Genomic DNA, 26,073 nt, shown 5'->3' on the forward strand with positions numbered 1-26,073 from the left:
ACAATATTACCCTGAACGGCATGAACATTCAACGCGTATCTAAATTTAAATACTTAGGACATATAATTGCCGAAGACCTTAAAGACGATGCCGACATTGAAAGAGAACGTAGGGCGTTAGCAGTCAGAGGAAATATGCTGGCTCGCAGATTTTCCCGTTGTACAGAAGAGGTCAAACTCACCCTCTTTAAAGCCTACTGCCAGAATATGTACACGGGAGGTCTGTGGACTAGTCATACTAAAAAATCACTGGACGCCTTACGTGTTCAATATAACAATGTTTTTCGGATGTTGTTGGGACTGCCCCGTTACTGTAGCGCATCGGCGATGTTCGCTGAATATCAAGTAGATGGTTTTCCTGCAATTATACGGAAGAAGACCACATCGCTGATCCGCAGGGTGCGGAGTAGTCCGAATAGCATACTGACAACGTTGGCAGATAGGTATACGTCTCCTATATGGGTCTGCCTAGTGAGGAGATTGATTAGGGAAACGCACACGCCTTTGTAATCGCTCTCGCACTTTTATTGTTTCTATTTAATTTTCATTTTATGTTTCATGTCTCTGTCGGATTTACTAACTTAGGTTAAGTTTTACTAACAAATCTATGGACTTTTGTTGTCTGAAAATAAACGATTTTTATTTTTTATTTTTATTTAGCTGTTTGGCTTAATGATAGAATTGAACGGTACAAATTTCATTGGAATTTGGCGTTGTCACAACTATTTATCACAACGCATGATGAAAAGAAAGGTTTAAAGGGTAAAAGCTAGTGTAACACCTTTCATTCTGTTCTTTTTTCTCAACTTCACGTATCACGTTCCGACACTCCATGTTGGTCCGGAGCCCAGAGCCCAGAGCCCAGAGCCCAGAGCCCAGAGCCCAGAGCCCAGAGCCCAGAGCCCAGAGCCCAGAGCCCAGAGCCCAGAGCCCAGAGCCCAGAGCCCAGAGCCCAGAGCCCAGAGCCCAGAGCCCAGATTCTCACGCCCCAATGGGATGCGGAGGCCGCCTTCCAACATTTCTTTGCATGTATACTCACTTTGATAGGTCTTAGGCGTCTTTAATTAATAACACATTTAAGACAATGGTGTAGAGAAACACTCACCCCTTTTTCCGAAAGTAAAGACATGCTCGAAGACAAGTCCGCCCCCATCTGCGCCTTGTGTCCCGGCGCCATCTTGAATTATTATGCTTAAAAACTGAAAACATTTATATATGTAACTTTAATATGTACTTTGTTGTACAATCGTAACAGTACCAACCAATCATACATTAAACACATCAGATTAGACGAGTACAATATTAAGAGAGTGCCAGTCCTTAAAAACAGAGGAACACAAACATACATATCACGTCTTCACCCTTTAACGGTTAGGCAAAGTCAAAAACTACAAGACTCGTAGGCCACACTTAAAAAGAAAAAACAGGAATTATATATTTGGACAAAAAAGATTGCAAAAGGGAAAAAAGAATGAGATCAAGTGGCATGGAAAATGATATCAAAGTGAGGAAGCTATCGTAGAAAATAACAAAGAAACCGAAGCAATACTTCTTCCTCCTGGCTTTAGTCCGAGTTGCGTCTTCATCATTTCGGAGAGGAGCCCCGAGGTATGCATTTGACCCATCCAGCCACACATCTCCCCTCCGCAACCTTTGCAGGTAAACCAAACCCGTATTGGATGTTTTCCCTCACCATATGAGCGTCGTCGTTAGTCTTCAAATTAATGTACATAAAATAGTCATTGGCACATGAACAAGGTGGGATTCGAACCATTTTAACCGGACATCTTACCGTTTTGACCACCAAAGCTCAAACGACAACCAAACCGAAGCATTTATAAAAAAGTACCTAGATGTAAAACAAAATCAAATAAGAACTAAGACTTACCTCTCTAAAAGATTTAATTAAAAATATAGCGGCCGGTGCAATCGAAAACTTAGGATTTTTACACTATTTAGTTAATTCTCTTCAAATCCTTACAATATGAGTGTAAAACGGTATAACTAAAAACATGCTACTACTAGAAATATTTTGTACAATCTTAAATAACTTGTCAGAAATCGTCTTTGACAGTATTCATTGACAATATTAGTCTGCAGCATTATAGTTTTAACATCAATTTCATAGGTTTTAGAGCTTTTATCTTTATCTAATGAGTATGATTCATTTATTGAACGAATATGCCATAATGTCTATTTTCCTAAGTCGATACTCTAAGACTGGAAGTTTCTTTAGAAATAAGTATTACGTTCATACTACAATTCTTAAGCTCTTACGTTTTGTTTTTTTATCTAATCACCCTGGTACTTAAGTATATTTCTATTTAGAAATAAAAATTCCAAATCAAGGAAAAATGCATTTATTTAATAGGAATGAATAAAACAAAATCATCCGCCATGAGATTCTATTTATTCAATATCGATCCTACAATCGAGTTACCATAATTGTGATAAAGCAACTCTTTAAATACCTAAATTGGTATCTTGCTGACTTAGATTAATCAAACTATCAATCTAAAATTACTGAATGCTGGCACAATTTCTCACTACAAAATCATCATCTTATATTGCGATCAATATTTGCACGTAATTAATTATTACTACTTGAAAGCAAGCTGTTATTCATATTAATTACTAGAATCACAAGAAGTTCTTGGCACAAAGTCTACTGTAAAAGGTTTAGCTGCCGCTATAAGGCCGACATTCGGTTCGTCTGAAGGTAATATTCCATTGCTACAATCGATTCTGTACTTCTGAAGAATCCCAACGAATGTAATGAAGATGAAGGACTTCGCTAATGAGTCTCCCGGACAGCGTCTCCGACCTGTAACGATGATAGGTATTTTATACATGTAAATATTCATAATTAGTGTCGATTCGGCAAAAAAGAAGAACAAGACCGAATTTGTTTGATAAGCTTTTTTGTTGTACAGCTATTAAGACAAGAATTTATTGCACAAAAAATGTACAAAAGACGGACTTAATGCCTCTTGGCATAAATAAATATCAAAAGTATAATTCGTTTTGATAACAGGGACACTGAATTAACTATAATAGATGGGCTAAACTAGGTGATATTTTACCTAGTTAGTTACTATCAATACGCCAAATAAAATGTTTGTAAATTAACCAACCTTCTCACTGGACGTTAATCACACAAATAGGTATCACGAATTCATTCCTAACGATTCGAGGTAGACAGAACCAATCGAACTGAGACTTAAAGGCCACGATTTACCGGATAGCTAGTAATGGAATTGAGATGGAAAAGAAGAATTTGGAAAAGCAAGTTTATCACCTTTTCGCTAAATTTACTTTTTCCATCGACGTGAGAAGAATAGCACCTGATACGCTCTAAGTTCTTTTTTTATTTGCTTCCAAACCTGTACGGTAGCTTGCACTAGATGAAAATGCTTATTCTCTTGTTACCTTTTACGATATCAAGTATGAAACTGTGGAAGATGAAATGGGGAATTACACGGTAATGGTGGCAAGATTGATGTCAAAACTGTAGGCCGCAGTCCAACCAAATGGGTAGATTTTTTCGTTCACATTAGTACGACGGTTCAGTTCCATGATGGAACTGTTGATAATCATTTGTAACACTACCTCCATTTTCAATGGATCTCAAATAAGCAGATCTCAGCAATGAGAAAATAACGCGAGAAGTAGAAAGATAACTATAATTAACGCTTAGAATTTTATGGTAAAATTGGACTCGTTTAGTTCTCAATGACCCTGTATACTGTATAGGTTGCGTTAACTCTTTAGAGACAAAGATGTGATAGTACGTTTATTATAGGTAATTATTTTCAGTTTGATATCCTTGCAATATAATGGCTTTATAAAATAAGCACGGGAAGAGGATAATTATAATTTCCATAGATTATGTGAAAAGCGACCTACACTACACGCGGGCGGAGCTGCGGGAAACAGCTTACTTATAAAAACGATTCAATCTGTCTTCATCTTATGACCAATATTTTTTTATTCTTACTAAATAGGTCATCTATATCGTTATGAATGTTCATTAGAAATAACCTACAACACTGAGCTGCATAGAAAATTAATCTATCTGATATATACTCGTATGTATGACATAACTATAGATAGTTCATAATCCAGGACTCAAATGAAATTTGAAATGGAAAGATAAAAACTCGTTCATTTTTGAACTATCATGCACGTTCCGCTGTCTGTATAAAATGGCTGGATAAAAAAGGAGGATTAAAACTTGATCCAAAATCAATTCCAGTCTCATGGCCGTGCACATTCTCATCAAATGTTTTTGTGCTCTGTTCGCGTTAAAAAATTCAGATTTAAATTCTCAACTAATATAGTGTTACATTTCTAGCTATGTGAATGATCTTACTTATTTTATTTGATAGATCATAAGTTGGCAATGTATTTCCGAATAGAATAAAAGAAAGACTGAAAGGCCACATTCAGCTGTTTGGCTTAATGATAGAATTAAGATTCAAACAGTGACAAGTTGCTAGACGAACTGTCATCACAAAATTCCCAATACTGGTTGGAGTCAAGGCGGCCGAACGTAAACACTTTGCCAAATATTATTAACAAACATGTCAAATATAGCTAAACTCGAACTTGGTAAAATAGTGAAAATGAGCAACATTTCGTTGCAAATTCCGGTATATATCTAATACAAATGAAACACGCTAATATGACACGGGTGAGTGCAACATTAATTAGTTCCCAGAAAACATGACGAGCGTTTGAGCTCAAACCCGCGACTAACAAAGCACACAGGGTGAAACTCACTACGTGGAATTGAAATTAGACTGCATAATTTGAACATTGTTCAACAATGCACATAATTACACGCCTAATCAAATAAATTTAATGCAAACCACAATAGTTTATATGCACCTGTTGGTGGCTAACAAAAATTGTATTAGCGAAGAGAAAATTCCGGGAATTTGCAAACAATATTGCAGACAAATTTATAACAGACAGAAAAATTCGGATAATGCCAGACGGAATTTAAAGCGCTCCGGTATTCTTGAGCATGCAGAAATGCGATTCTTGGACACCTTTTAAAGATTTACAAAGGTTACTACGAAACCCCCGGAGCGTAATCCGTTTTAACTAATCGTTTTGGTGATTCAAAAAGCATCCACCTGACAATTTGATGACATTGAAGTAACTCTTTTTTATCTTTTGGCTAGATTTAGATTATAACTCTGGTCATTATTTTCACTGATAGAACCAATATTTTTTAATGAAGAGTTCGTTAGAAGTATCGTCACTTGTGATGCAATTTTCTGAGACATAATAAAACGGTTTTCTAATGTATTAATAAATAAATAAATATACATGGGACAAATTACAATGATTAAGTTAGCCTTGAAGTAAGTTTGAGACTTGTCTTACGAGATACTAACTCAACAACACTATATATTATAATAAATACTTATATAGATAAACATCCCCAGGCCAATCAGAAAAAGTTCTTTTCTCATCATGCCCTGGCCGGAATTCGAACCCGGGACCTCCGGTGTCACAGACAAACGTACTACCGCTGCGCCATAGAGGCCATTGAATTCGTTAATATCTGTATCTGTTCTAAAGTACCTGCCGAAAACCTCAGCAAATTGTAGCAATATATCCAAAACAAAATCATTTACTTTTACATTCACCAGTTACATACATAAATAAACCAGTGACCCAGTAAGCTATTACTAAAGAAGAAGGCATAACATAAAACTCAGTCACTAACCTAAGCCGAAATGGTACATGTGCTCTGAATTTTTCAATGCGCCCGTTTCATCTATAAATCTTTCGGGCTTAAATTCATGTGGTTTGTCCCATATTCCCGCATCGAAGTGTAGATCGGCGACAGAAATAAGAACGGTCGTGTTCTTTGGTATTAAATAACCATCTATTTGGGTGTCTTCGAGGACCCGTCGAGGACCCGCCAGAGGGACGATCGTGAAGAACCTCTGGACTTCTAATAAAAATGCTGAGGTGTACGTGAGCCTGGAAAAGAAATGGTTAAATTTAGATAGAAAATACAGGTTGATCAAATCAATACACCTTCTTAAGTAAGTTGCGTGTTCAATACGTTTTATGTTTTATAATCTTAACCATAATCTATTGAAAGCATTGTAACAGAGAAACTATATTAGTTATTTTGAAAAAGTTTATTTGAATTTATCTAACATAAATAATAAAATATCTGTGTCGATATGCAGTTTACAAATATGAAAATATTGAAATAGAGCTTTTAGTTATTTATTTTGATTAATTACTCGCGCTAAACGAAATGGATGTGTAGTGGAAAAACATGCGAAAATTACTTTACAAATTGAATGCAAAAGCTGTTTCTGTGAAAATTGAAATATAGAAATGGCTTTTCCGCATGCAAATATTTTTTTTCGGTATGAAATAAACACCATCCAATCAATCAGCAATCAGTACAGGCAATCTCCAATATGAAAAATGTATTTCAATTTTTTAGTAAAAATATTTTTATCGATATTATATTCAAACACTTTTTTTAATTATCTTACGGTTAAGTATCTAGTAAATTATGTTGCAGTTTAATTGAAATGTGAAAAAAGAAAACATCCATTTTTCATTAGACAAATTAATAAAGGGTAAATATGTCATTAATCTAGAATATCGATGTTTGTATGCATCATGCCTGCGGTTAGTTTTATTATAAAATATTGAGAATATGGATAGGTATGCGGCATATTAAGGTACACATTTTTGTTCATTATGTATTGCACTATTTATTAAACCGTTTCGAAAAAAAAATGGAGATAATTTGAAAACACGATCGACCTTAAAATTACGCTAAATAAATTAGGGCACCAATATTTAAAATAGTAGCCGTTTGCCACGTACAAAACTATTTATTACAAAGTTGTGAATACCTTGAAAACCGTATAGACGTCTTTGTTACCCAACAAATTTAAAAATTCTATTGAACCTTTGAAATTTTATCAAAATCAGACCAACGGTCCGAATGTTATCGCGTTACAAACATACATACATACAAAAAATGTATTTTAGTTTTGTATTTTTTAAACTGAGCGAAAAGAGCAGCTTTTAATCGCTGTTTCTTTTTCGCTACGAAGCAATTGCATTAGCGATAAGTCCGCCTTTTTACCATCTCTGTCTCTTTTGTGCTGCTTTGCATGTCATACTTTTATAGTGCAATAAAGAGTTTATCTATCTAGGTACTAGAACACGATGGAAGCATTCGAACATACCATTACACCATTGTATAATTAGGTCAAGAACGTGTATCAAGAAATACTCTAAACTTTTATTATGTGCATGGCGGCAAGGCTTTCTCTGTAGTCGTTTTATTTTGTGTTTTAGTTTGGGGCAATATTCATCACAATGCGAATACATTAATTTACGTATCCTCACAATACACAAATCAAAAAGTAAACAGCGCATGTGTGTACATTGTACAACATGATGTTTACTTTTTAAATGTGTATTACAAAGTCATATAAATTACTGAATTTACGGCTACTTTTTTCAATTTGTACGCATTGTCTTAATTTTTACTAAAAAGCCGTGTATTCATAGTCTCAGTGTTTCAATATGTGCATGTGAGAGAGAAAATTAGACGTAACGTAGAAGGCAACCAATCGCTAAAACCTTTACATTATATTTACAGTGAAGCCCTGGCAACGGCAACAACTGGACTGAACTGAGAATTCTATCGGAGACCAGCCATTCTAAGAAATAGGTAGCAAACGAAGACAAAATTGAGGTATAAAAAGTAACTTCCAAACATAATTTACCTATTAGCAGCTCTCGCCGTCTGACCCCAAATTTCAGTGCTTTGTGGTAACACTGAATACAGTTTTGAATTGTTTGTCATAATATTCAAAGTTTCTAGTTCCTATTGTTAATTTGAAACAGAGGCGTAGCCCCCTAGAGGCGAATCAATTCTCTCAATTCCGCTTTCATAGAGACGTCAAATTGCCTTTAATTTCCAATCAATCAATAATTTCATTAACGTGAATAGGTTTGATTTTCATGGAAATGTTTATTTCTTGTTTTAGCTCTAATATGGCTTTACTTTAGTGAGACTCTAGGGATCTATCGATCAATTCAAATGAAAAAATTTACACATTACCTTTAAAAAATGAAAGAAAAATCCATCGTAAAAATAGCTAAAGTAACTTTCTAACTTATATTAATAGTAAAAGTTTAGTGAAATCCACCACGTAGTACCTCATCAAAGTTATCGCTGAATAACTTAAACAATCAAAATGCTTTATTAACTGTGACATATTTCGACATATGCCAGGTGTATTCCAAACTAGAAATCGATCTTAATTTGTATATTAATAGTAGTACATTCAGACATACAATCACGCCTCTTTCCCGAAGGGGTAGCCAAAGACTTATATAAGAAGCCTTCTCAATAATTACATATAACCGAAACATCTGACCATCCATTTCATTGTCGGGCACTATATTTTCTTTCATTTATTAATTCAAAACTGGATTATTTTGCACTAACATCCAAGGTAGGAGCTGAATAAAGAGATATTCATAAAACGAGTAACACTAACAAATCCTACCCTTAATTAATTACGTTATCTTTGATGAGATATCTATCTATACATATAATAAATCTGTAGAAAGGTCAATTCTGTACATTGAAAATATTGAAAAAATAAATAGCAGGGGGTGTTACTGGATCGATACCAAACACAAAAATGTGATTAAAAAAATTTTTGTCTGTCTGTCTGTATGTTCAGGCATCACGTGAAAAGTAACGGTTGGATTTTGATGAAACTTGGTACAATTATACCTTATTATCCTGGGCGTAAAATAGGACACTTTTTATCCCGAAAAAATACGAAGGAAAAAAAATCTTAATTTTTCAGTTTATCCATAGAACCGCGAACACACGTTGCGTTACCCGCAGTGGATTTAGCGCCGTAACCTGTAGCGCCTAAAGTCGGCTTTGGCTTGAACCGTTTGCTGCACAAGCGGGCCGCTACTAATTACTATGAAAAAAATACTACATAGCTACATTAATTCCCATCAAGCTGAAAATGAGTATAATTATTTAAAACACAATCAAAAGCATTATTTCAAAATTCCCCATGATTCCGGTTTAAGGAAAAAAATTTACTCACGGTCAAAGGTAAAAAAATGGGTGTATCGCAATTTTCTTTAAAACGGTAAGTTTTTCAAATCGGAAAATTACCTCAGACATAAATTGTAGATCATAAAGTTATCTATAAAAAAGGTATCAATATTTTTTTTTAACAAAGCTACCGTTTCTGTGATATAACGATGCAAAAAGTTGCAAGCGTCATAATATGCATCCGTTTCCTTGCCACCTCTGAGGTAGTGTACTATTAGCGCATTTTTTTTAACATTTTTATTATTAAACTTGAAAAAGTCTGAAATAGGTTAGAATAAACACGTGTTTTCACTACGCAGCGCACTCAAGATTAACTTTCGCATTTATTATTTAAAAAAAAATAGAATTACCCTAAGTGAAGAAAATCATCTTAGGACAATAATAGAGATTACAATTATCAAATTCAATGCAATAATCAAATTAAAACTAAAACTACTTATAAAAAGAAAGAAAAAAGATGACTACAAACTAAAATTTAATTTATAAATTGTACAGTCCTTGCATAGCATCAACATGCGGGAATGTGCCCAGAAGGCTGGCAGCATTGCCAATTCGAATGGCAATGCTGATTCTCTAAGCCAGATAATTTCCAGCCCTCCGGTCAAGAGATACCTCATTTAGCTTTTTCGACAATTGTCGGAAAAGCTGATGGGCAGATAGGCCCCCCGGTCCCAGAGTTTCTACCCCAAAAGGTTCAAAAGTATAGATATTACTGATAACTACATACATACATACATACATAAACTCACGCCTCTTTCCCGGAGGGGTAGGCAGAGACTACCTCTTTCCACTTGCGACGATCCCTGCATACTTCCTTTGCTTCATCTACATTCATAACTCTCTTCATGCAAGCTCGGCGGTTTCGAGTACTTTTGACCTGACCCTTTACCAGGACGTCCTTAATTTGATCAAGATATGTTCGTCTAGGTCTTCCCACCCCGACCTTTCCCTCCACACTCTCCATGTATATCTGCTTAGTAAACCTGTTTTCATTCATCCTCTCCACATGACCGAACCATCTCAACATACCCTTTTCTGTTCCTGTAACTACATCTTCTTTCACATCACAACATTCCCTTATCACACTGTTCCTTATCCGGTCACTCAATTTCACACCCAACATACTCTTTAACGCTCTCATTTCCACTGCATTTATTCTGCTTTCGTGCTTCTTTTGCCATACCCAACTTTCACTCCCATACATTAATGTCGGGACCAACACGCCCCTGTGCACAGCCAGTCGAGCCTTTTTGGATAGTTTCTGACTGCTCATAAAGGCATGCAAAGCTCCATCCACCATGTTCCCCGCGTTCACTCTCCTTTCAATATCACTATCACACTTGCCATCTGATGTAAACTTTGATCCCGATAACTACATATTTGCGCCTTTTGAGGTTTTTTGCCTCATTTGAAGCAGAACGGCCTTAGATTTAGTAACCTGAAGATGAGACGGCGCAAGTGTGTCGACACAAGTAGCATCCCACACCAAAGGCCGCCCCAATCTCCAGGGTACCAAAGTCATACCATCCGGTCTCTTGGCATCATCCCGAGCCAGACCGTTTGGTTCTAGAACGGCTGGAACATGGATGGTGGCAAGAGCATGGAGGATTATATCATTTAGGGCGGCATGGCGCCCTAAATGGCCGGCACTCCTAGGGCATGAGAGGCCGTGGTGTCCATTAGGGTGTCCCGTCGATGTATGAAAAAAAATTTTTTTTAAGCTACTCTAATGCAAGAGGTGTCAAAATTTGCGTAATTGTATAGACTATACAAATATAGTAAAAATAGTTGAATTGCGTGTCGTCTTTAGGGTTCTACCACACTTGAAAGTTTACAAAATTTTATATTTTAGGTACCATATGATCTTATACACCTGAAATGAAATAAAAATCAAGTTACAAAGTTATTTTTTTCATTAAAATCAGTGATTTAAGGTACAAGAAAACAACTGAAACAAAATTGAAGCTGTAAATTAAAACAGAAAGTTAAAAATTAAATTTATTCTTGTATGTAAAATTTGGCATTTCTGCTCGAGATTGTAACCTGTTTCGTATAAATCCATTTCTAGAAGAATCGTCCATTACACTTTGAGAGGCCTCTGTAACTAGTCTTATATCAATACCCTTAACATTTTTTTAAACTTCTGTACGAGATTTAGATACAGTTCTGTGAATATTGTTTTTATCGACAACCAGAGTATTCTTTATCTTCGGCAGAAACCAAGCTGACGTCAGCTAAAACTGCAGAAACTACAGCAGCAGCAGATCGCGTAGACAAACCTTATCTATCACAGATCTAAGCAACTGTTGGTAATTGCAATGTATTCCGGTTTGCTTTTGAGGGAGATGGTGTCTCTGTCGAATAAACGTTCGTCGGCGGTGAATACCTATATTAACGTTTCTGAAGGAAATGGAAGCATCAAATCTTTGTCTGAATTTGTAGCTATAGAATCACATTCTCGAATGAAAGAAGACTTTATAGCCGCCTTTGTAGACTCGTCGACTTGTCTCTGCTGTCGTTTCATTATTCTAGCTTTTTCCTTTCTATCAAACCACTTATAGCCATTTTTCTGTCATTTCTTTGGTCCAACAAAAAAGCTCGCTCATTAATGGAAACTTTCATATTTTTGGACACGAACAAGATACAAATGAACTGCATTTACAAGCAGCAACGTCAAAAAGCTTCTCAGATAATTTTAAAAATAACTTTACTTTGTTTTCCAAACTGTAATTTTGCTTGCTTTTGGGGTATCTTTTTAAATTGAGGTACTTCTCGTAATATGACTTCAGCAATTGAGTGATTCGCTCCTTAGTTACTGATGGAATTGAAGCTTTAGCCCAGATGCTAATCATTTTTTCGAATATAATCGAAAATATATTTGAATTGGATGAATCTTTTCCATTGATCTTGACTTTTAAGTCATATCTGACAAATACAATATATCCATATATTTATAGTTGGTAGCTGTTGGTCATACATTTCTTGGTATGGTCCCAATAAATCACAACTAGTATCACTATGCCTCGAACTCATTATTAAAATAGGACTATAGCAATAACTTATTACCACTTCAAAAGCAATAAAAAACGCTTAGTCTTGTAGGAAACACTAGCTAGTTGAGTCATGAAAATGCTCGAAACAAGTTGAAAATTGAATGCATCTGCAGGTTGAAACTTGACAAATTCGAAGCCGCTGGTAACACGTTTTGGCTTGTAAATCAATGTAGTGTGTGTATTACAAACAACAAAACATCAAAACTTATATATTTATTAATTTTTACGCTCATTACCAAGAATGCAAGATTGCCATAAAAATGCCAATTTCTGAAAACTTTGACGATCGGTAGAACCCTAAAGATATCGTATTATATATTTTTTTATATTTTTGTAGTAATCTACGATTAATTACGCAGCTTTTAAGATGTCTTGTATTAAAGAAATAAAAAAAAATTTTTTTCGGGACACCCTAGTGTCCATAGCCGACAACGGTATCCCCGCAAGGACAACTATTTTAAAGACTAACGGTATTTCATGTGTTGAGCATTCTGAGACAAAGCAGCTATACGACCCTAGCCACGTACACAATTAAACAGAGAGACAGATGTTGTCTCAAGGTTTCACTACAGTATAAATGAAGGGACTGGGTTTCATTATACTTATGTATATTTTATATTTTGAATTCAAGTTAAAATTACCGACAGAACAATATTTTTACTTATATTACTGCTACATAGAGTATATACGAGACGTGCTTATGCATATTATGACGCTTGCAACTTTTTGCATCGTAATGTCTCAGAAACGGTAGCTTTATTGAAAAAAAATATTGATTCCTTTTTATAGATATCTTTATGATCTACAATCTATGTCTGAGGTAATTTTCCTATAAAACTTACCGTTTTGAAGACAATCGTGAAAATCCCATTTTGCTACCTTTGACCTTGGGTAATTTTTTTCCTTAAACCGGAATCATGGGGAATTTTGAAATAATGCTTTTGATTGTGTTTTGAACAATTATACTCATTTTCAGCTTGATGGGAATTAATGTAGCTTCATTCCTATTTTTTGGTCTAAATTGACCGGACTGAAAATAAAATGGAGAAATAAACCATCTATGCGACATCCGCGCGGACGGAGTCGCGGGGGAAAGCTAGTAATAATTAAATTAAGTGTAAAGGGCACGCCTACGTCTGAATAATGAAGCAAAAAAAGTGGGTCTCTCATAATTAATTGACTTCTAAAAAGGAGTTTACATATTTGACCCGTACCTACATCTGTTTGCAAGGTTGCGATTATCTTGAAAGCTCATTAAGTTATATTTTTCAATGTTAATGCCAGTTTAATTGCAAAGTTAACTAAAAGGCCAAAATTTAATTTCACTTGTATGATTTTCGCATACTTCAGCAAAATATTACCATCTCAAAAAAACTCCCAAAAAGCTGCACTAATTACAACAAAATTTGGTACTAAATAGCATTTAAGAAAAGCTTAATTGCATATAACAACCATAGATATTATAATCCTTTATAAGATAAGCATAGCCAACAGACTTGATAAGATTTGATTTGATTTTATATCTTAAAGATAATACTAAATCCATAAGATTTTCTGTAAGTACCTGTAACTATCGCCCCAGCTCGGCACATCGTCCCCTAATGTGTTCTTGATCTCTTCATACATTTTCTGTTGAACTCCCTGATTCCTGAGAGCTGCCAGGATGGCAAATTCCACCACATTGCTGGTAGTCTGTGACCCAGCTATCAATAGGTCAAGACATATTGTCTTCAATTGTTCCTCTAAAAAAAACATAAATTAAAGTTTAAAATAACATATCCATCATTTCCTTTAGTAATATAAAAATAAAGTTAAGAAACAATGGTTAAAAGTATTTCATAAATTAACGTAAATTAACAAAACTAGTAGTAAAATTTATAGGTACAAAAACATGTTTTTCGAGTTATTATTTTCCAATGACGGTTTAAACTTGACTGCCTTGATGACATACCAATGATGTTAATTCTGAATAATCCACGAACTCGTATCAAATCCAAATATTTTGCAAAAAATCCATCTGATCCAATCTCTAACAGAGTTGTTCATACAAACCTGTATACGTTTCCTTGTTTTCATCGATCTCCCTCAAGAATGAGTAAATGAAATCGGTTCCTTCCACTGCGTTACATTTGTGTTTCTTTATAGCTTCCTGGACATAAAAAATGGAGCCAATATTGGATTGAATGCTCAAAGAAAAATAACATAGAGGGTGTGAGTGTTTGAATGTTCAATTTTTGGTGTGTTTATAAAATTTATTTGCGGAGTTATAAGTGGAAATGGAACTAAAACCGGCTGTTATGTCGATCAAAATTATTCCGTTCTTATTCTAGAAATGAATAATTTTATAAGAACCACAGATAATCTATTGGTTCCAGAACGACAATCTGTTCTCGTGTGATTGCACGACAATATATGAGTGAAGCCGAGCCCAGAAGCTAGTTAAGATAATCTATTGGACTTTTTGAAAATATTGATTTTGCAGATTGCAATTTTTTTGGCAAATTGACTTGTATAAGTAACTAGTCAATATGATCATAAATCATATCATAAGATCAAAGAGTTGAGTTCTTAAACCCATCGTTTGATATAAAGACAGAAAGTCTCGATAGAATCGAACGGCAATAAGTTCAAGGGCCGAAACAAATAAATTTTCTTCATTACAATTCTGTGACTCAATGATTGGGCAAACCTGAAAAAAGAGAGAAAGAATTACTGTTACCATATATACCTCAATAATATCTGAAATTTCTTTATTCATTTTCGCTATAAGTGCATATCCACTCATTCGAGGCATAAAATATCTGCACCAAGGCATCTGGTTGAGCCATCCGCCGGCCATTGAGAAAGCTCTGGACCTCATATTCAAAATTTCCAGCAGGCTTTTTAATCTATCTTCCTTTATTTTTTCACCTGAAAAGAACAACATACACACATACAATCACGTCTTTATCCCTTATACGGCAGACAGGGCCAATAGTCTTATAAATACTTTAAGGCCAAATTTTGTATGGCATGACAGGTTGTTACCCCATTACCTAAAATAAGACTCCCAAGTTGATTAGCCTTTCCCTTGTCCCTTGATTGACATTTACAATTTGAAGAGCAGCTGGGACACACTATGTTTTCTTTTTACTACCAACTCAGAATGGGATCTTGCACTAAATGAATGTGCTCCTATTCCCTTTGTCGCATCATACGACATCCATAGATAGGGTAGCGATGGAGTGGTCCTATTCTAAAATGCCGGAAACCACACGGCAAAAGATTAAAGTCTGGAAAATTGGTCATATAATTTAAATCATTTCTAAGACTTCCGTTCACGTGAATTCTTCAAAAGTTCTGTTATGTATCAACTTATTCTTTACGCAAAAAGTTTGAAGCTTACTTTCTTTTGTAATTTATAACATTTAAGTCGCCTAAATGCCAAACGTCAAAATACCACAAAAATTAAGTATGGTTTGTGTTTTTTTCTTTTAGCGGGAATTTGTTTTTCAATTGTTAGAGCTCTGATTCTAGTATGTTTTGATAGTGGTTTAAATCATTAATTATAGGATTAAAGAACGAGATCAAGTTTGGTAAATTATTATTAGAACAACCTTTACCGTTACCAGAAATTTCTCGTAAGGTCAAAAAAAAAAAAACAAGACATTAAAAGAACAGAAAATTCGCATTATTTGATTTTATACTTCCTTTAGTCTTATATTTCATTTAAAATTCATTTCGCTTTTAATAAAGTTCTTACTTAATTACTTCACAAAAATATACTTCAAGTTCAAACAGCTGAATATCAAAGTAAAAGATTCTATTTAATTAGTACGAGAAACTCTAGTTAGCTTTACTCGATTCAAACAAACAAATAATTTTTAATATAAAGAGAAGACTACCGAGAACTCTAAGGTGAAATGAGTTTTAAGATGACGTCACGTAACGTATTAGAAATTATTCTATAGTTATTAACGATATATGTATATAGCGATAACTGGCCGTGTTCCGTAGGATATCATGCACCTAGCCATAACGAAGTATGAAAGTAATCTGTTAAAATTTCATTAAATATTATTTCCTAATTTTGATGAAATTTTTAATAAACAAAGTATCTATTACTTTGATTATTAAAGTTTTCACCAAAATAAAATGTACCATATTATGCAAATAAGCGAAAAACTCCTTATTAAAAATGCCTAGAAGGCTGTCCTTGCTTTGAAGACACTAAAGGAAAAATTGTTAGGAGTTATATTCAATTAAAATATTAAAACTAAACCGAGCTTGCATGATGTGGAAAGAAGTACGTAAGAAATCGTAGTAAGAATAAAAATGTAGTCTCTGTCTACCCCTCCGGAAAATAGATGTAGTTTTATCTCTACTTGTCTATAAATGTTTTATTAGGAATAAAGTTTTAGTTCTCTAAATTTTATATTCGCCACATATTAATTTTCTCTCATGCTCCACTAATATACTAACGGGCAGTCAGTACTGGTTAACCGCAAATTACTGAGCCGGCAATGTTGATTGTTGATACACTATTGTTATGCGGTTATGTTATATCTTGTTCATAATATATGTCTAGGTATTCACTTATTTTCAACAGTGCGTCAGTGAGAAGGGGCCTGATTTTAAAGCATGGCAATACGCTTGCGGGGTAGACAGAGCCAACAGCCTTGAAAAACTGAAACGCCACGTTCTGTTTGGCTTAATGATAGAATTAAGATTCAAATAGTTATAGGTTGCTAGCCCATCGTCTAAATGGAGAATCCCAATAAGCCTATCCCTTAGTCGCCTTTTACGACATCCATGGGAAAGAGATGGAGTGATCCTATTCTTTTTACTACTCTGTCAAGAAAGTAGCAGGAAAAGATCAATAATACACAAACTGTTTGTTATTCATCCAAATTTATTTTATCACCTTCAAAATATGCTCCTTTAGAAACGATACACTTACGCCAACGAATAATCCAATCATCAAAACATTTTTTAAACGCTGTTTCCGGAATTGAGGTCAGTTCTCGCCGCGAATTCTCTTTTATGTCTTCTACCGATTGAAAACGGGTGTCACGAAGTGGTAATTTGAGTTTAGGAAAAAGAAAAAAGTCGGCTGGAGCCATATCTGGTGAATATGGTGGTTGCTCGATGGTATTTGTTGAGTGTTTGGTTAAAAATTCGTTCACAATGATGGCCTTGTGCGAAGGTGCATTATCATGGTGCAAAATCCAAGAATTTTCTTTCCACAAATCTGGCCTTTTTCGTCGGATTTGCTCTCTTAAACGCCGCATAACACTCAAATAATATTCCTTATTTACCGTTTGACCTTCCGGCAAGAATTCCGAGTGCACAACACCGCGATAGTCAAAGAAAACAGTCAACATGACTTTGACTTTTGAACGACTTTGGCGTGGTTTTTTCGGTTTCGGTTCAGTTGGAAGGCGCCACTCCGAAGCTTGTTGACTAGTTTGCATGTCAAACTCGTAAACCCACGTCTCGTCACCAGTATCAATGCGTTTCATGAATGTTGGGTCGGAATTGACTCGTTCTAGCATGTCCTCAGCGACTCTCATGCGATTGAGTTTTTGAAAAAAATTCACGTCTTTTGGGACTAGCCGAGCGGCAACATGTTTCATACCCAAATTATTAGTTAAAATGGTACGGATCGACTCGTGAGATACAGAAAGTTCGGTGGCTATCTCTCTCAAAGTTGAATGAGGATTTTCAGTCACTATTTCCTTCACTTTTGCGATGTTAACTTCAGTTGCAGACGTTGATGGCCTACCAGAGCGAGGCAAATCTTCCATCACATCTCGACCGCTTTTGAACGCTTTGTACCACTCATAAGCACGAGTTTTTGATAAAGTCGATTCACCGTAAGCCTTCTGTAACATTTTCAGTGACTCCGAACACGATATTCCATTGGCAATGCAAAATTTAAGACAAACTCTTTGTTCGATGTTTTTATCCATTATGAAATTAGCAATACACACTAGATATGATATAACTAAAAATAGCACTGTATTTAATGTAAACAACAGATGCAACTCAAACTCCGCGCCAAAATGGAAAACAGTTGTGCCAATCTAACAACAACAAAAAAAACAAAAATTTGAATTTGGAACCATAAATAAATAATCCATTCCCGATACTTTCTTGACAGAGTAGTATATTTGTGCCGGTAACCACATGGCACAAAGCAAAAATGTACAAAAGCGTGATGGTAGGCACAAGTTCAAATCCTAACCCGGCCATGACCAATGAATCTTTTTTGAGTTATTCAGATTCAGAAGGAAACCTACACAAGCTTACCTTATGACCTTTTTCTCGAAATGATACGATTCAGGCAAGTCAATGTGTAGCCATTAACCAATATAGGCTAGTCGTATTTGTTCCTCCTTCGGACAAGGCGCCGGGTTCAAAAAGATTGAAAGAGAGAAGATTATACCACTTGCCTTGTTGGATAAACCCCCAACGCCGATAATCGCCGTTTTGGTTCAATTATGACGGTGCTCTATAGGTACTATTAATTTTCGACTAACCTTGGGTCGATACGATCCATATCATTTAGTGAACTTAACAGGGAATTTCATAGATGCGCTTTAGGGGCGTTACAGACAAGCGACTGCGCTCCTGCGATTATCGGCGACTCAGAATTTATGTCGATCAGAGATAATCGCTAAACACTGCGATTTGTCGCCGTTATGGTATGTCATAGTGAGGTAGTTAAAGACGTTACATAATAAGTCCATAGGATTATGATATTATACCGTAAAGTTAATAAATATATACGGAATAAATTGCACAACTTCTACTACATTTTGGCATTATACCAACCTTAATGGTTATGCATTCCATCTTTAACTAAAAAAAAATTTGAGACTTGTGTTATGGGATACTTATCAAAAATGCTGGATATGATAAAAAATACTAGTTGATTAACATGCAAGACCCAGGTAATTCATAAAAGGTCATTTTCCAAAATCCCCTGGTCGGGATTCGAACCCTGCCTTGCGTGCCACAGGCAAGCGCTATTCCATGTGCAGCACAGAGGACATACACTATTTCTTTTAGAGATATTTAGTGAAATAATAATGGAGCGAACTTAAGTAAACAAAATGAATTAATATTGTTACAGACAACATTATTATCGAATAAATAATACCTAAGTAGATTAAAAAGATGCCAAGGAAATTGGAATAATTTAAATGTGTATTAAGAAGACACTGACCGACTGTAAAATCAACGCACGGCCTAAACTCTGGGTCCAGATATTTTAAATTTGGCGTGTATGTTTCATATCAAGATAGGTATTAATTTCTGCCATTGAAGCAAAGATATTATGATGCCATTGAAACGGAAAGTAATATAAAACTAATATTTATTCCCATTTTTATCTTCGATGCACTGTCGCTCGTCTGAGAGCACATTTAAGAGTCTTAAACAGTAATACTATGTATGCACTCGAACGTGCGACCTTCCAGCGAGAAACTGAGTTTAACAAGTTCGACACTAATGCAGCTTAAACGTTAGCTGGCACAGAACATTCACGTCAAAATTATAATGTTACTTCGGAAATGTTGTTTTCTATTTCGTTAGCATCAAAACTTTATCTTCCCGCGCTCTTGTCACTATTTATATTTACGGCGCATTGAGAGCGAACTTCACTCTGGGTGACAAGGTCCCGGGTTCGGTTTGCGATGAAAAATGAAATGTGTTTCTATTTATACAAGTTTTTGTATTATCATACACATAGTCATGAAGATATTATTAATTATCGTTGTTTAAGATTTGTAAGTTGAATTATTCTCGAATTTATGCATAAAAAGATAGAACTTTTGAGAAGGCCTCTTTAATTTTTTTAATATTAAATAATTTGTTTCATTTAACCTAACTTCGATTAATATAATATTAAACGTTGTTTAAACTATTTTATTTATTTGATATAATAAAAACTACCTACAAAAATAATGAAATATGAAGTCTTCTAGGTTTTAAATGTTCACTATTGTTATGTACGATATCTTTGAAAACTCGAGATAAAAATATTTTTTTTTTACCAGCAACGTATCTCCATAGAACATTCATAACTGCCAACGGCAAAACCTCTTTCACGTTGACAGACTTGCGTTTCTTTCTATCTATATACTCGAGGACGGTTAGCATTTCCTTCTGAATCTCCTTCTCCATCAGAGTTCTTCCAAATCCAACATTTTTCAAATGCTTCAGTGTGAATTGTCTGTGCTCCTTCCATAGAGGGCCGTCGGTAAACGTAATACCTGGAAAGGAAACAATGGCCATTGGATTTTTGTTTCTTGCAAATGGTTACGTAATGCGATACTTTCTGAGAAAGTAAAAAAAAACATTTGACGTGACTACGGAGTATTATTTTTGGAGTACGTGTTTCAAGAATGTAAGCAGCTATCTCTGCCGACTGGGGTCAAATTTTTTTCATATAAGTATTTATTGAATACTTAATGTACTCCGATTTAAATTATTTTCTATTACACATTATGTACTTAGATTATTATAGAAGCTATTTATACGTACTACTTTTATTTGACGACTTTGTCATTAAATGACTGAAATAAATAGATCGTATGGTTTATAGTAGGTACACTATTTTCGAAAGGAAACTTGCAGACATTCTGTTAATTAAATTAGTGTCAGTAATAAGGAATGTTCGATATTCCTGCTTCGGTTGTACAGTCGTGGGCGTGTGAGGGGGTGGAATCCCACAGGATACTTACTACTTTATCAAACTGTCTCTATTTTACTCAGTGCTTTTAATAGCTGTATGTTCTATAATTGCCTTAGTGGCTTTTGTTCTAGCTCCTTGGGGATATCACAGTGTCCACTATTGACCGCGGTTTCAGAATAAAGAGAGGTAAATTAAATGTCCTGATATATTTGAAATTATGACACGAGTAGTGCCAAAATTAATTTGATTTCTCTTTTTCTTCCTCTTATGTCCTCACCTCTCTGGAGAGGAGCCCGAGGTGAACCTTTGAATATGATTCTCCATTAATACCACATGCAACAAAGACTTATATTTATTTCCATTCGAGATTTATAAGATATTTATTACTCACCCAACCGTTTTCCAAGACAACGTAATCTCAGAAAAAAACTATCTGGCCTGCCTTCAAACTCCTTCTGGGTAAAAACTTGGTGCAAATTCTTTTCACCGAACACGACAACTAACAGTTCCCTCCCTAGTTTCAGTCCCAGAACTTGTGTGGAATAATCTCTCGCCAGTTTCGACAGACCTTTCCATTGCGTGCCATATTTCCTTGACATTTGTTGCACAACATAGCTGCTTCCAAAGAAGGGGTACCACCTCGGGCCTGTAACGAGAATCATTGATTGTTGAACTTGAGTGTTTCGCTTCGTGAAGTGGAAAAGCATAACAAAATTAGGCCGCTCCCAAACTCGCGATCGGCGGCGTGTTGGCGGATGAGATTAAAGCAATCTAGGCATTTAGTACGGACCGCAACCGCGCGGCAAAACGAGAGTTTGGAAGCGGCTGAACGTTCGCGTGCTAAATAAATTAGTCGCATCTGCATAATTTCGATCACGGCTGAATAGTAAACTAATGTTTTTAAACCTTTACCCCTTCGTTTTTTGTCAAGTTATTTGAATACAATTGTTATTTCCTTTCATTTAAAAACGAGGGATATCTAATAATTTTATAATTTTATGTATAGTGTGGGCTACATAATTATAAAGCAAGATGAAGCGAGAGCGAAAACGAGAGATGGTATACCTTTCCATGTTGCCCACTGTACGTAAGTATAAATGCTTATATTATACTCGTATAAAGTATTGCAAATGAGTGTTTGTTGTGCATGTTATTTTTTAAACGCATTGAAATTGAAGCGATTGAAACAAATATTCTAAGAAATAATCTTCGCAAGACAATACTCCAGTCTCGAACAATACGTCGATTGAATATAATTAGAGCTTGTTAGAGCTCATTCATTCTAGCGCGTAGCAACCAATAAAAAATATTTTAAAACCGAAATGGTTTCATAAGTACAATAACGTGAGAAAAGCAGTTTAGTGCGTAGAAAACATATTTACAAACCTTCTCTAAACTATTGAAAAGGCTCAGTGGCATATAATATTGTATCTTTCTACTATAAATTCGATAAATATCACAATACTACTATAGTAGAGAAACAAATGTAAGTAAAACCATGTTTAAATCAGAAGCGTGATAGAGTTCTCTTGTTATTTTATTTTTATTAGAGACCTTATTTTCATTCGCTACACTCAAAATATCATGTAGGAAATCAAAAAGCTTAGACTAACTTTAGGGTTAAGTTCCCCTGCAAATGTTGCGGAGATCGGACGGGAGTCTCTTCGTGTAAACCCAGACTTACTCAATCCAGGATTATGGTCAAAAGACGCACTCCGAGCACCTTTCCAGAGAACTGAGGATGTAACCAAAACGGGATAAGGAAGATTACTTAACATTACATTGAAATATATGTCAGAAATTGAACTCCATTTCATATTATTAAAATATTTCCAAAGGATTGATTTCCATCAATATAATTAAATAAAACGCCCATTCGCATCGCCAATTTAAAAATTCATACACACCGAATACCTACGTGATTATTTAAATTGATGTAATAATCATTATGGCTGTAAATGGAATTTAAAATAAAATATGGCGTTGCAGCGGAGAAATAATATAGTGTGTTCCAGCTGCTCACTATCGAGAAGAATGTAACAGTTGACAAGGGAAATTCTCATAAAATATGATTCATTTTTATGCAAGCATTATAACAACCTGTCATTTTATCCGAAACTCAATTCCACCATTAAGCCATACCTACCTAAAGCCGAAGGAAGTCTTCCAGTGTCTTTTGACTATGTGATTTGTCTACCCCGTAAGGAATTAATACGTGATTTGTGTGTGTTTTAAATATTACTCTTCCATCATTCCTATAACAATAGTTCATCACCCCAAATCACAACTTCCCTGAGATAAGATTAGCCGCATTGTTCCGTATATCTAATCTATCCTGTGCACAGCTATAAAAATAGTTTTATGACTCAGTAACATAATAATTTCAAATACTTATTCGTATCTAAATATAGTATCGTTGAGTTAGTATCCCGTAACACAAGTTCCGAACTTACTCCTGGGATAGATCAATCTTTGTGGTTTGTTCGTATTTATTTACTTTACTTAAAATATAGTTTCAAAGCATTTAAAGAAGTTTTAACCATTTCATAGTATAATACATGTGTACATGTAACCTTCCACTGCCACTCTGTCAAGAGTGTGTCGATGAAGAAGAGATCACGTATTTAGTCCTTACGGGATAGAAAGAGTCAATCGTCTCGAAAAGACTCGACGGCCACGACGACGGAAAATGTTTTTGTTACTTCTGGAAATTTAGTCTCTGTACTGAAGGTCATACAAATCGGCCCAATTATTTTTTAGAAACATAATATTCTTTGAAATTCGACGACCATTGATAAATCATTAACAATAATTGGCGCACCGACAAATCGGCGCTGAAAATACTAACTCAGCATATTCCGATCCATTTAAAGGTGATTTTACTGAAAAATCTGCGATCTTGACAGATAGAGCTTTCGATGAACCAAACGCCGCATCTTGTTAAGATACTGATCCAATTTACGGGGACTGCAGACTTCTAATTTACAACATCCTTTTTTACCTCGCTGTTAATAATCTTCTTCCCCTTAACTGAATTCACTCAATCTAAGAAAAGGAGCCCGGGGTGCGCTGCCTAGATGAAAGTGCTAATGCCCTTAATCCTTTACGACATCCATGGAAAAACATAAAGTGTCGGAGACCACATGGTACTGGTAAAAATATTCTAGACGTAAAAAAATAAAAATTAATATGAACGGCAAAATAAAATTCAAACTGCAGCATCAAAATCAGAAAGTGCAATTTCATTATTAAATATTGACTTTACATTAATTTAATGTCATATACCAATAATTTACCTTGGAAATGTTAAATTTCCACGTAAATAAATTAAGTGTTAACAAACAACCCGCATTGCGAACATTTTCGCAATATCATGTAATATTTCAATGACGTAATGTAAGGTTATAATTCTATCGAAAAATATCGATTCTGAAACTGAAACAATTGATTTATTCAGATTTTCATTTTTTCAAGCCCTGCTAAATTATGGATGCAAATATGTTTTTACTTACAAAATAAATACCTACTCACATTAGGAGTCAAGTATTACATAAACTTAAACTTTTCCTTATCACGTGGGCCTACTTCGATTTCAGCCGATAATAACATTTATAATAAATAAAAAAAAATCGTCACAGCAACAAGATTTCACAATGAATGAATCGATTGTTAACTCGATCACTACAAGAAGACCGACGGCGTGACACGGTCTATCTTTAGATGACAATAACTCTTTTTAGTTTATAGTTGGTAATGCACGTGCTTAAATAAAATTAGTATTTACAACTTTGTAACATAACTTCAGATACATAAAGATCATATAAGAACACGTGAACTTTGAACCAATTAGAAATTTGGTACAAATTTCAGTATTTTCACATACCGAGATTATGAATGAAATATTATGTGAAAAATGTTAAAACGTACCTGGCGGGTAATTTTTCGGTTTAATAATACTTCTTAATACATAACCCGTTACTAATAATACTAAAACGATGATGATTGATGTGAACATATTTTGGGCGCACGCGCAGGCTGGCTTGCGTTTACGTGCCAGCGGTGACGGCCACAGATCGAGACTGAATGAGTGATGACTTGAAGTGACATCCCTAATGTCAATCCTTAAATCTCGCGGCTCTCCTCATTCATGTTATCTAGCTTCTGCCAGCGGCGTTGCTCATGTGGGAATTCCAAAATATCGGACTGGAGAGCTGAAGGTTAATACGATTTACTAGGCGATGGTCACAATTTCTTTAACAGATTTTCTTAATTTAAAACATATTAATGTTGACGAACGATTCGTACAAAACTTACTTGTACTAGGAAGAGAAAAACATATGAGTTCTTAAAAAAACAGCCGGAATGTGTTTAAGAAAACCAAACATAGAACTATTTCGAATCAGTGATGTGTGCCTTGTGGTTCCTGGTAGTTTAGAAGAGAAACACTCTTTTATACCATTATCCAATATAGGTAAGGCTGCAATTGTCGGATGAGAGTCGCTTCATGTGTAAACCTGATTCGTCAAATTCTAGATCATGGTCAAAAAGCGCACCCCAGACACATCTCTTTTCCAGAGCGGTGACGTTGTAACCTAAATCTACGCGAGGATTGAGAAAATATTGAATGATACAAAATTACTATTTACAGGTTAATTGACTTATCAATATAATTTTATTTAGAGTTTTTATTTATTTGACTTAAGTGATCAGGAGGAAATAAAGGTTTACAAACGGTGTTTTATGATACACCGTTTGTAAACCTTTATCAAAAGCAAATAAAGATTCTATTCTATTCTGGTTTTCTACTAGTCCTTTTTTAGAAAAGCAAGTTCATCGCATAGAGCATCTCTGATTTTATTGAATACAACATCTGTATTGTGGCCTACCCCACGACGCTATCTGGTATTGTTACTGGTATCTTTGATGTGTGTATGAATACTTACATAATTACTTACCTACGTCAAGCCGGAACTAAGTAGCTACTATCATATGGAACTAGAGACGCCACAGAAATTTCAACAGAAAATTCACAAAGACCACAAACTAATAAAGAAACTTCTTTCGCGTTTATAATATTAGTTGAAGTTCATCAGAATACATATATCAACACCATATGAACTCTACGAGTACAATTTTTAATCATATCACGTAACTACTAAATACAAAGACCCGCTATAAAATTATTCATAA

The 26,073-nt window shown here is 35.0% G+C and overlaps 1 protein-coding gene across 1 annotated transcript; it reads right to left on the minus strand.

The window, feature by feature from the left end:
• Window positions 1-2,373: 2,373 nt before the first annotated feature.
• Window positions 2,374-24,959, minus strand: LOC106133834 (probable cytochrome P450 305a1). Its single transcript, XM_013333673.2, has 8 exons — window positions 24,811-24,959; window positions 21,275-21,529; window positions 20,243-20,461; window positions 14,932-15,113; window positions 14,256-14,352; window positions 13,768-13,945; window positions 5,740-5,999; window positions 2,374-2,823 (listed from the first exon to the last, which is right to left on the minus strand). Exons 1-8 carry the CDS (start codon window positions 24,896-24,898, stop codon window positions 2,627-2,629), a joined length of 1,476 nt encoding a protein of 491 aa, XP_013189127.2. The 5' UTR covers window positions 24,899-24,959; the 3' UTR covers window positions 2,374-2,626.
• Between the last annotated feature and the right edge of the window lie 1,114 nt (window positions 24,960-26,073).

This window comes from Amyelois transitella, chromosome Z (assembly GCF_032362555.1).
Source record: "Amyelois transitella isolate CPQ chromosome Z, ilAmyTran1.1, whole genome shotgun sequence".
Classification (NCBI taxonomy): domain Eukaryota; kingdom Metazoa; phylum Arthropoda; class Insecta; order Lepidoptera; family Pyralidae; genus Amyelois; species Amyelois transitella.

Coding starts and splice junctions, on each gene's coding strand:
- LOC106133834 (XM_013333673.2), bottom strand. CDS start 24,898: ATGTTCACATCAATCATCATCGTTTTAGTATTATTAGTAACGGGTTAT. Junction 21,530..24,810: donor ACCGAAAAATTACCCGCCAG/GTACGTTTTAAC, acceptor TTCTCGTTACAG/GCCCGAGGTGGTACCCCTTC. Junction 15,114..20,242: donor TCTATGGAGATACGTTGCTG/GTAAAAAAAAAA, acceptor TGTTCTTTTCAG/GTGAAAAAATAAAGGAAGAT.